Source organism: Kryptolebias marmoratus, linkage group LG16, assembly GCF_001649575.2.
Source record: "Kryptolebias marmoratus isolate JLee-2015 linkage group LG16, ASM164957v2, whole genome shotgun sequence".
Taxonomy (NCBI): domain Eukaryota; kingdom Metazoa; phylum Chordata; class Actinopteri; order Cyprinodontiformes; family Rivulidae; genus Kryptolebias; species Kryptolebias marmoratus.
The window spans coordinates 10,888,540-10,900,811 of record NC_051445.1 but is presented as its reverse complement, the minus strand read 5'-3'; the positions used below and the strand labels follow the sequence as shown (position 1 = coordinate 10,900,811).

The 12,272-nt window shown below is 43.8% G+C and overlaps 1 protein-coding gene across 2 annotated transcripts; it reads left to right on the top strand.

Annotated features, from left to right (window-relative positions):
- Window positions 1-557: 557 nt before the first annotated feature.
- si:dkey-283b15.4 (cytohesin-2) lies at window positions 558-11,926 on the top strand. Of its 2 annotated transcripts, XM_017415499.2 has the most exons (12): window positions 558-774; window positions 2,946-3,096; window positions 3,562-3,628; window positions 3,710-3,828; window positions 3,904-3,984; window positions 4,095-4,207; window positions 6,318-6,466; window positions 6,547-6,658; window positions 7,879-7,955; window positions 8,943-9,014; window positions 9,096-9,250; window positions 9,708-11,926. In XM_017415499.2, the coding sequence occupies exons 1-12, from the start codon at window positions 708-710 to the stop codon at window positions 9,793-9,795; spliced, it is 1,251 nt and encodes a 416-aa protein (XP_017270988.1). In that variant the 5' UTR covers window positions 558-707; the 3' UTR covers window positions 9,796-11,926. The 2 variants fall into 2 exon arrangements, with proteins under 2 accessions (XP_017270988.1, XP_037836505.1); XM_037980577.1 differs by having other exon boundaries at window positions 3,562-3,828.
- Window positions 11,927-12,272: the final 346 nt, after the last annotated feature.

Here is a 12,272-nt window from a genome sequence, read left to right as displayed (position 1 = left end):
ATGACCAAATCAAACCTATAAAATCATACGGTCTCAAGTTACAAAGAATAAATAAATCACACTATTTACAACACATTTAACATAATACATATATACATTAGCTGATGGTGTGAAACTATGGAATGACCTGAATGATGATTTTAAGTTATGTTCTGTTTTGGTGAGTTTTAAAAGAGCTTTAAAATGTAAACTGATAAACTCTTACACTGTTAAGTAGATATATATAGGCATTGTGAAGATATCTTGGTAGATTGTTAGGCTCTTAAGTAGGGAAGGCAAGAATAAGCTTTGGCTTCAGCCTATTCCTTTTTTGGTAAATTATGGGTTTGTTTATTGTCTTTTTATTTCTTATGTTTAATGTTGATAATTTACCAAAATAAAGTGAATTGATTGATTGATTATGCTAAATTAATATATTTCGTGTTTCAATCTTATTCTGATTTGCCATATTTGTGTTTTCTAATTTTTAAACAGACAAAAAATAGTATTTTGGGAAAAAAAAACGAGTGACCGGAAGTGGACCGGTGTGTAGTCAGGCTCCACTTCCGGTGTCGCCACCTTCTTTGTCTACGGCCCAGCGTGTCGACACCGCCCGGGGGGTGGTGTTGGTGTTTGTTTGTTTTTTTTCTTGCCCACCCCCACCCCTCCGCCTCTTTAAATTTCGAGGATATATTTCCAGATATATCCTGGCCTTTTCCTGACGTTTAATGACAGTCGACTCTGAACTATTTATGCCTAAAAGCAAAGCGCCCAAGATGGATGACCTGGACTACAGTAAGTGGACTTTAGCTGATGGAGGAGCTAACGCGGCTAACGGCGTAGCTTTCGGTGGAGTTACGGGCTCGCGTCGACCACACGAGTGGACATTATCTCCTTCTCAAAGCACACACACGCCGTGTTGTGTGTATAGTTCGAGATAAGCCACATTAATGTCCTTTTTTAGCTAATTAATTATTAATTTTGTGCCTCGGCTAACTTCACAGCTAACCCTCGGTGGACGTTTCCAACCAGCAGCTCAGTTACACAAAGTCTTATGTTCCCCAAACCGTCCTGTAGCCTGAATATAAATCATCTAGATGCTTTATTATTATTATTAATAATAGACTGAGGGCGTGTTTGTTTGTTTGGGTAAACAAAGTGGTCCAGGAGGCTTGAAAAGATGCTAAAGGAGGCTGATCCAGCTGGAGGCTGCAGGTGGTGGTGCTGTTGAATTGTAGCTTTGCATGTCCTTATTTTTCCATTTAACTGCATTAAATTAAACCCGTCCCTGATTCTACGCTAAATGACACGTCCACTTCGTTAAAGATCTGATAAAAATCATCATTATCACGGTCTCTTATTCCCTAAAATGGCCATCCATCACCTGAATGTGGTCTAGAAAAGTTTACATGGATGAGCTTAAAGGCACATCTGAGAGGGTTAAAGTGTTGTTTTATTTACAAAATACATGTGTGCATATAATAATTTAACCTGGACTTCAGGGCTTCTCAGGTTGTTTTTTTATCTGGACTGAAACATCCGCTTCATTGTTTTTTTTAAATGCCACATTTTACATTTATACTCCTGCAGCTTAAACCCAACTGCAGATATATCCAGACAAAAAACAGCATTTATTTTTAATTTATTTACTTATTGGATAGATTGACCAAACAGGTATGCTTGATGTTTTACAAAAGTGAAATTCTTCATAAATCTGCCTCAGCTGATAAAATTAAACAGCTAGAGTTTTAGAAAAGCTACTGGTTTTAATTTTTAATATATTTTCCCGACGTCGGTTTGGATCTCTTATAGTTTACACTTTTAAAGGTCCTGCTGAGGAAATAATTACTTTGTAATAATACCATATTATTACTATATTACTTATAAAATTTGTATGCTAGTGTGTTTTGTGGGAACATCTATGATTCTGACCAAAAAGTAGAAACTAAAGTGAAAGTAAAGTGAGTTGCAGGTTAGTAAAGGTCTATAGGCCAACTCTGGTTTATCTGATTAAAAACCTGTATTTTATTTCCTTGTTAAATAAAATAGTAAATCTCAGATTTAAATTTATTCACCTTCTGCTGTCAGAGAGTTTCTGGAGACGACACAACCGCTGGTTTGGAAGGATAATTTTGTGATTATTTGAGCTTTCCTTCTTCTTCTCCTTCTTTCGTCCATTTCCTTTTTCAGGGGACTCCACAGCGAGTTGTCCTCCTCCATCTGTGTCCTCTGTGTCCTCTGTCCTCTCTAACTGCATCCATTTGTCTCCTGTCTGTCTTTTAGCCTTTCTTGCTCACACAGAGTCGGGTCTCCCACTGGTTTTCATGCAGCTGTAGATGTTTCAAAATGTCCAAACAGAGAGCGACGTGCTTTTGGTCCTCATCAAGTCTCTAAATATAGTATCACCTCCCTGATGAGTGGGTAGAAAGCAAAGATTCAGTCCATCAAATAACAGAACTGAAACATAATCTTCTTCTTTTGTCTGTTTCCACAGCGAGTCGTCCTCCTCCATCTAACTCTGTCCTCTGTCTTCCCTAACTGCATCCATATGTCTCCTCTTTGTCTCTAACATCCTTCTACCAATATCCCCACTGTTCCTCCTCTGGACGTCCAAACCATCTCCGTCCATCCTCTCTCTCTCTTTAAGGTCCTTCCAGCTTTTCACTAACCATTAAATGGGCTTAAATTTTCCGTTTTCTTAATCACATTACTGAGAACAGCGATTTAATCATGACAGGTTAGCTGCTCAAGTCTTGTGTCCAATGAGTCTATTTTTTTAAGTTTGTGAAATGATGTTGAACATACAAAGCTTCACAGCCATTTCATCTTTGGAAGTTTTTTTTTTTCTACCACCGGTGGCGTCTGCTTTCGGCTTGGACCGCGTTTTCCACAGATAACCTGTTTAATTTTCGGTTCGCAGCAGTGATGCAGTCATTCTCCTCCTGTCCCCCCCTCTTCCCCTGCAGTCCCTGTAGACCTGAGCCCGGAGGAGCGCTCTGAGCTGGAGGACATCCGCAGGAGGAAGGGCGTCCTGCTGCAGGAGATCCAGAGGCTCAGGGAGGAGCTCCGAGAGGCGATTCTGGAGGTGGAGGGACTGGAGAGCAGCACAGAGGGCAGGTAAAAACACAAAGCTGCTGGCTCTAAATTAAATATTCTCTGTCATTAAACAGATAAAATGACAGTCCTGAACCTAATTAACACAATGTGCTTTAATTTAGTCATCTTATACGATGTCTGTCAGCTTTATCTTTACCTTAATTGTTATATTTGACTCACGTCTGCTTGGTTTTCACTCCACTAATCTCTTCCTGAACATTTAAATTAAAGCTTTTTCTTAAAACTCCACAATTAGTTTTATGGTGGTTGTTTCTGCACTTTTAAATGTTTGAAAAAAATCCAAAAATTAAAGAAAAATAAATGTTAAAAACGAACATGAGTGTTCATGTTGTGGACGCCACGTGGCGCCATATTCTTTACCGTTTATCTTTCCTGTTTTGATGAGTTTTTGAAATCGTGTTTTACCTTTCTCCAAACTTTAACGTGCGCTTTGTGTGCGAATGCTAACTTTGGTCTTTTCTGCAGCAAAACCTTACAGAAAAGCAGGCACGTGGCAATGGGACGCAAGAAGTTCAACATGGACCCGAAAAAGGTAAGGAGGTTCCCTTCGTCGTGGCGGAACGTCTCGTTTCCCGCAACATTTCCGCTTTCTATTGGCGGCCTTTTTCTGCAGGGTATTATGTTCCTGGTGGAGAACGAGCTGCTCAGACACACACCGGAGGACATCGCACAGTTCCTGTACAAAGGAGAAGGCCTCAACAAGACCGCCATCGGAGACTACCTGGGAGAACGGTGAGAGGAGCTGAAATGTCTGCCAGTCCTTTCAGCTTCAGCCGTCTGTAACCCCCGCCGTCTGTCTTCCTGCAGAGACGACTTCAACATCAAAGTGCTTCAGGCTTTTGTCGACCTCCACGAGTTCACGGATCTCAACCTCGTCCAGGCCCTCAGGTAAGCTGCACCCGGCCGGGCGAAACCGCCCACGCGACTCTGCTTTAAATCGCTGACTTCGATGTTTTCGGACTCGACCCTCCCAGAGCTTGTCCTGTGTTTGAAAACAGACAGTTCCTGTGGAGCTTCCGTTTGCCCGGCGAGGCGCAGAAGATCGACAGAATGATGGAGGCCTTTGCTCAGAGGTACTGTCACTGCAACCCCGGCGTCTTCCAGAGCACCGGTAAGACCATCGTCGTGTCCCTCTGGTAGGGACGGGGACACAGGAATTACTGTTTCTAATGAGGGATTTGAGGAGCTTTACTGTCATTCGGGGAACGGGAAAACGGATAGCTCAGGTCCCAGTTGTCAGCAGCGCAAAACAATAAAAAACATATACCGTATTTTCTGCACTATATGGATTATAAGGCGCACTCTCGTTTTTTTGAGAAAATTAAAGGCTTTTAAGTGCGTCATATAGTCCGGAAAATACAGTATACGTGTCGAAATTAGACATAGAATGTGTAGCAGCCACGACAGGCGGTTTTGACGATCTTTATTATAACAGCTTCTGTCGGAACACTGAAAACTTAAAAACATTCAGATAAAAGAACATGGCCTCATAATACAAAAGAAAACAAGCGTACCTCGCTGCTTTCACCGGGGGAACGCAGAGCATAAAACCTTCTTTTTCATCTAAAATCCTGCTGGTGGTTGTTGTTTTCCAGCCATTTATGTTGACAACAATATATATAAACAACCAACACAGTGTAAATCAGAGCAGACAGACCTCTATAATCAATCTACACGATTAAAAATCCATTTAAAATAATTTACAGTTCGTTACAGAACGTGTTGCCGCCCGGCCTCATCACTACACGTCCAAACATCCACATTCAACCATAACAAGTAGTTTGTTACAAACATTAGACTAATTTAGTTGTAAGCTGCTCCTTTTAAAATTTAAAATGATTCAAATAAATCAAAGAAAGTGGAAGGTGTGTCCTCACACAGCCCGTCCCCGACCTCAGCGTTTACACACACCACCAGTCGGTGTCAGTTTCCTTGAATTGTTAAAAATGTGGGACAATTCAGCCAGGATTTGTTTTGGGTTTTTTTTTCTTTTCAAGCTAAAAATAGTTTGACGGCGTCAGCGAACTGCTAAGTTGACACATTTCTGTAGAGCTGGCGTTGAGATGGGAGAAGAAAACTGTTTCTTTTTTTTTTTTTTTTTTTTTAAATCAAAATATTAAAATGCCCAAACGGTAATGTCAGGACTTGGTCCAGTTTGTGCTTCATGTTGATTTTTATGTACCAGTATCACATGTTTAACAGTGGGTTAGTGAGGGAGGGGTTAGGCAGATCAGGGGAATATTTTCAATTAGATATTGTTTAATAAGTGGCTTAAATTTCTATTTTCATCCAAATTATAGGTCAACTCTCAGGAAGTCCTGACCGGTCATTTGCTTTCAGCTGAACATTTTCTTAAGGAGCGGAACTTTGGTTAAAGTCGTTTAAAAGACTTACAGGATCTTTCAGGTGTTAACACCAACCGGTTGAACGTGTTACAGGTTTTAGGAGTTCACACTCGTCCCATTAGCCGAGCAGAACTTATTGTTTGGGGTAGAAACGTCCAGAATGACCCTCATAATCAGTGTCTAAATCATTACAAATACGGTTCATTAAAGCATCGTGTTTGGGGCTACTTCTGTTGTTGAAGTGTGTAACGTTTGTGTGAGGTGTTTCACTTTAATGCTGTGATCTTGTAGAGTTGGGTTTTGTTTTTGTTTGACTTCATAATTAAACAAAAAGGACTCTGAAACTGACAGCTGGAGGCCGAACGGTGGATGGAGGTGGTTTGGTACCCGGGGTCTACATTTATGCTGTTTTCAGTCCTGTTTACCTCTCACATACACGACCTTCAAACCTATTTTTGAACATGGTCGACGTTCCGATTCCAACAAAAAACAAGTGAATCCACTCTGGAAAGCCATGACATTGACTGGTTATTTAAACGATTATCAGGTCTTTACAGTATTAGATAATAAATCCCTACCTTTATGTCTAACCAGTTCTCTCTCCTCTGTCCTCCTCAGGAGATAACCTCCTTTCTTACAGACCTTATTTAGCAGCAGCTCCCCGTCAGAAGACCTGTCCTGTAGGGACAGAGTCTCATCTGTCTCTGTTTCCATGATCCTGCCGTATAATTCCACCCTGTTGGTCAAAAACGAGCGTTTTCACACAATCAGCTGAAGCCGTCGTTCTGCAACAATTTAAGCTCAGTGTTGAAGCGGCGTCAAACAGAACCTGTGAACTGACCTGTTCCTGTTCTCCGTTTTCTCTCCTGTCCGCAGACACTTGTTACGTGCTTTCGTTCGCTATAATCATGCTGAACACCAGCCTCCATAACCCGAACGTGCGGGACAAGCCTGGAGTGGACCGTTTCATCTCGATGAACCGAGGCATCAACGAGGGGGGGGACCTGCCCGAGGAGCTGCTCAGAGTACGTCCCGCCTCGCGCCCTTCGTGGCTGCAGATCCAGCCAGGCCGCTCATTCATGCTTGTTTTTGTTTTTTGTTTCAGAACCTTTACGAAAGCATTAAAAACGAGCCTTTTAAGATCCCAGAGGACGATGGTAACGACCTGACGCACACCTTCTTCAACCCAGACAGAGAGGGCTGGCTCCTTAAACTTGGTGAGATTACTGCCCGGAGATCTTTGTGCTTTTTTGTCTTATTTTTATCTGCTTCATAAATCCAGGATGCGAACAGTACTGACGTGTTCCGTACTGAACTTTGTTCACCTCTAAGGCTTTGTGCTGTGAGGATCTTGTCTTCCTGTCTCTGAGGTGTGCTGCCTCTTTGCCTCCTCTTCAACGATCGCCTCAGGGCCTCTCCGTCCTCAACCAGAAGTCAGGAAGTCGGCTCTTGTTCTCGTGGTCACGTGACGAAATCGGCGTCATTTTTGTTATCGTAGCAGCTTCGTCCGCAGCTTCTCGGCTCGAGGCCCCGGACCGAACTGTTCCTCTCAGGGGTTTGCTCCAGGTGTCGTGTGATTGGTCAGAAGTTGTTTATGTTGAGAAGCCGATGAGCGTTAATGGAGCCATTTTGTTTCTGCTGCTCCTCTGAGAAGCAGCTGTTAGAAAATCCAGCCGTCTTTACGGCTGTTCCAGCAAAACTTAGAAACCTGCGAGCTTAAAAAGAGACGCAGGCGGCTCTTCCTGTCTGCGGTGGACGGGAGGAAGTGCACCTCTGCCCGTGTAGCGTCGGGACACGTTCCCTTCATTCGATCGTTATTGTCCACCTTCATATTTACAAAAACAGTCTCAGTTGGTTTAACGAACACGTCTGGTCGGTGAGGGAAGTTAAAATCCGTACTCGGACAGGAGAGCTGAGAAGAAACACGTTTTAACGCCGCAGGAGGAGGGAGGAGCTTCCTGGGAGTTCTGATCCGAACGTCTCGCAGCCACGTGACCGCGAACCGAGTTCCTGACTTCTCGTGGAGCACGACGGAGCCTTTCCTCTGCGGCGGCGGCGTTTAATCGTCACCGCAGCACGATGCTGAAAGTCGGACTCGCCGCTTTGCGCCGCGGCGGCCTCGACACCCGATTGTTTTCTTCTGCATGACGGGACCCGTGATCAGCGTCACTAATACGATCTCCGTCCCCCTTTTTCCTCCGTCCCTCTCTGTTTGTCTCCCTCTGAATCCTCTCTTTTCTTTTTGTCTCTGCTTCCTCGCTGCAATTTCCGCCCCTCTACTGCCGCTGCTTGTTTTCTCAGGAGGTATGTACTGACAGAACGTTTGGAAAGCTGTAGCAAACATTCATTTCGTAGCTGGAGTGGTGACTTGGTAGAGTAGCGTCTCTCTCTCTGTGAGCGTCGGACGCTTATTGTCCTGCTTTGAATTTCCTTTCAGGAGGAAGAGTGAAAACCTGGAAACGCCGATGGTTCATTCTCACAGACAACTGCCTTTATTACTTTGAATACACAACAGTAAGTCTATTTTATATGAAAGTGTTTTGTTGTTTAAAGCTTATCTGACAGTTTGGTTCGTTTGTAATAAATAGCTGAAATTAGGGTCATGACATTTTTGAGCCGTTTTGCAGGCAACAAATATGAAACAAATTACTTTCAAATTATAAAAAATGACTTCCTGTTTCAAGAAAAGCAACCAAAAGATGAATCCAAGTAGCTTATTTTTTTTAATTCTTTCTCAGAGCTTTGTAGAAATAATGCTGATTTACACAACCTGCTTCTTCTTTCACCTGATTAAACCTATAAAATAAAACTCTTCGTGCGTCCCTTTTACACCGGGACTCGTTACGTAATTTCCCACTTAGCTGCGTTCCAGGTGTCCCGCTCGGTGAGTCCGAAACAAGATGGACGCCCGCAGCAAAACCCTTGTTTTTACGTTTAAAAAGTACCAGCTGTACGAGTGATTACATGTGGAAAAAAACAACTTAAAGAACGAATATTAACAGGAAAAGTGACAGAGTTTACTTAGTGAAGTGGCGACTAGCAGCCATCTTGAAATCCTAACGGGGAAAAGTCGGAGTTGCTCCCACTTTCCGACTGAGATGTCCCGATTCAGGGGGGCGTTAGGGTTAGGGAACTCGGAAAGTTCAATTTCCCAGAACGTCAGGAACGCACAATCTCTGGAAACTCATCAGAAAATGTTTTCAGTACTTTCTTTGTGCCACTAGAGGGCGACTCTTGCAGCTGCAATAAGAAAAAAAAGGCTGTTCTCGTCCTCTGTTATCCTAACATTTTCATTTGATCGGATAATGATGAACATTTTGTGGATCATCATCCACCTCAGAGTAGATTAGGTGTGATGTCGTGATGACATCATCAGACTTCAGGTCGCAGCAATAGTTAGTATATTTATTATTTCCTTTGTTGCGAAGCTTCTTTTCCTCGCGCAGACGCCAGCGTGATCATCTGTCCGTGTTAACTGAAAACTGCATTCTTCTCCAACAGGACAAGGAGCCGCGGGGCATCATTCCTCTAGAAAATCTCAGCATCCGTGAAGTGGAGGACCCAAGGAAGCCCGTAAGTTGGTGCTCCCACCGGATCGGCGTGCTGTCGTCATAGTTTGTAGATTTCATGAGTGTCCGATCCCTTCTCCGACAGAACTGCTTCGAGCTGTACATCCCGAACAACCGCGGCCAGCTCATCAAGGCGTGCAAGACGGAGGCCGATGGGCGAGTGGTGGAGGGGAACCACATGGTGTACCGCATCTCTGCGCCCACCCCGGAGGAGAAGGACGAGTGGATCCACAGCATCAAGTAAGGAAGGGGGGGGGGTTATTTTCACGGAGCTGTTTTTCCTTCTTGTAAAGGAAAACTCCAGCTGGTGTCTATCTCCAGCCGTCACTGAGTGAGAGGCGGGGGACACCGTGGACAGGTCTCCAGTCCATCACAGGGACACATAGAGACAAACAACCATTCAAACCGAGGGACAGTTTTAGAGTTACCAATGAACCGGAGAACCCAGAGTAAACCATATAAGCTCCACCCAGAGAGGCCCGAGGTCGGGAGGCAAACCTGCGACCTTCTTCCTGTGAAGCAGCAGCTCTAACCGCTGCTCCACTGTGTAGATGGGGAAACTGATGTAGGCAGATTTCTGTGTCGGTGTGACGCAGGTCAAAACATCTGTTTGGTTGAGGAGGTCTGACTTTCTACCCGTCAGATATCTTTTTGTTGTTGTTGTTGTTTTTTTAACGCTTTAACCTTCTCGTTCCAGGTCTGCGGTTAGCGTGGACCCCTTCTATGAAATGCTCGCCGCCAGGAAGAAACGTATATCACTGAAGAAGAAGGAGGAGCAGCCCTAGATCGCTTCCATCGCCTTCCCGCCACGCCCACCTCCTCCCTTCGTCCCCGCTCCACACCACTTTTGTTAACTCTTCTTCCTCAAACGCCTCCTCTTCCTGTTCCGAGGCCTCCCGTTTGACTCGCACGTCAGACTTTGTTTGAAAAAGCCGCGATGCGGCCGTCGCGTATCCTTGCTGCTGTCACGCACGACTCGACACTACATCCGGAGCACAAGAAGCTGTTCCGTCTTCACTCTCGTTTTAGTGGACCGTGAAGTGTTTATTTTTTTTTTTTTTTAGGCTTCATTCACTCTCCTGCTGACCAGGTTTGGGACTCCGCTGTTTTGGTTTTTGTTTTAATCCACACTTGCTCCAAATTTACTCACTTGAAAGCTTCAAAATGCTTTTGGCGGGTGACGGTTTTCCTGTGAACTCCGGGTAATCCTCACCTGCGGTCGCGCTCTTTTATTTAAAGCGTTTAAGGTCTGAAAAACAAAAATGGCCGAATGTAGGTTTAAGCACCTCGTATTACAACAGTAATTAACAGTATTTAACTTCTTCTTGGGACTGTTTAGCTCGTCGCATGCTCTCTTAAGAGAAGTGTGGATCAAAAAAAAGCCTCAAAACAGCTTTTCTCCGATTCGTCTGCGTTACCGTGAATCTAGTTTTTGTTGAAAGTAGCGAGCAGCTTTTAGCCACATGAAGTTTTTTTTCTTGATTTCTGTGTAAATAAGACACAATGTGAATCGAACACTAAAATGTTTGTCAGTGCAGACAAAAACGCAAACCGACTAAGAGACGCTCGTCTGTTCCTGTGGTTCTTATATGGCCTTAAGTTCACATCCGAGTTAAAGCAGCGGGAGAAAGAGTCGGCGAAGTCGCGACAGAACGAGTCTCTTCCCGCTTCAGCATGCTCCTGAACGTGTCTGAGGACCAGCGGAGCGGAGCGTCGTGACCCCCGAAGGTTCGGAAACGTAGTTCTTCATCGTCATCGTCATCTTCTTCGTCCGGATCCGTCCCCGTTCGAGTTTCACGAAACGACAAAAAGGCAGCTCATTACGATGTACGACTTTTTGTAAATAGGCGTTAGCACATTTGTTTACGGAACGTGTAGAAAGGATTTAATTTATTATTTAGCTTTTGTTAAAATCTTGATTTTTCGTTTTGTTTGTTTTTTTTGTCTTTTTTTTTTGTACGAGCCACTGTTTTACTGCATGTTTCTGAGCGGAGGCGACTGCACTGATTTGAAAAGGCGCCGGCGTCCCCCACCCGTCCCCCACCGCCGTCGACATCGATCCCGCTGGTCGCTTTTGAAATGAGCTCAGCTGAGTTCACCCGTATTTTGCTCGCCGAGAGATCCCCGATGTGTCCAGCTGTTTACAAACCGATACTCTAACGCTCCTTCACGGGGAACAAAGCGAGCGCCGAACTTTAAAACTTTTAAATCGTGACGTTCCGGTTCACACACTCGGATCTGACCCGCTGTGACATCTGCTTCCCATCCCGTTCATACACTACGAGTCTGATGAGCTGTGCGTTTAGATAGCTGGAGAAACAAACGAATACTGCACTTTATCAAGTTTAGCATTTTGAGGGAAGAAATGCCGTTACTCTGACTGACTTTGTTACTCCGCGGCGCCCTCTGCTGTTAGTCGCACTTACTGCAATAGTCTGGGCCTCGTTCCGGAAGCGCCGGTTTCTCCCCAACGTGTTCAGGGTTCACCGGAACCTCGAAGCATCGCCCGTTTAGATCAGAAATTAGGCTTAATGGAATCTTTACAGCTCGCTCTAAAGCCGACTGACCTTTTTTTTTTTTTTTTTTTTTTTTTTTTGCCAAACTTTAAACCGTCGTTTTGGTGCTTCTGTGCATCGCAGTGACCACCCGTAGGCTTTTACGTTTCAGGTTTTTTGTTTTGTTTTCAAGTGCAAAGTTGCCAAAAATATGTAAAAGTTAAAAACGCCAGCGAGCACTGAAGTGATCACGGAGAAAGTTGGCGAAAGCCACACCTTTCAGAAACTGCTTAGTTTGTATTTATTTATTTTAGTTTTGTGTGTGATGAAGATGGATGCATCATCTGTAGCAAAACGGAAAGAAAAACCACAATGCAGTGGAACCAGTGAACTACTGTGTAACAATAAAAGGTAAACAGACGCTGCGTCTCTTTTTATTCCTTCTCCTGGTGTTCGATGTGAAGTTATTTCAGTCTCAGATGAGTTCACTTTAGTTTAAATTATTGCTAAATGTTTACCCTTGTTAGTTGGAATTAGTTTGTGTAACAAGGTGGCGCCTCCACTACATCAGGTTTGTTGAGATAAATGTATTGTACCCTTTCGTTAAAGAAAGGAAAACCCACAAAAAGTAACAAACAAAATTATTATACACCGTAAAACAACTAATGGAAATTGGGCATTGCTTTTTAAATTATTTTTTAAAAACAAATTAGACAAACAGAATGGTACACGTTGAAAAGACCACAGGGACGTGTCAAACTGAGATC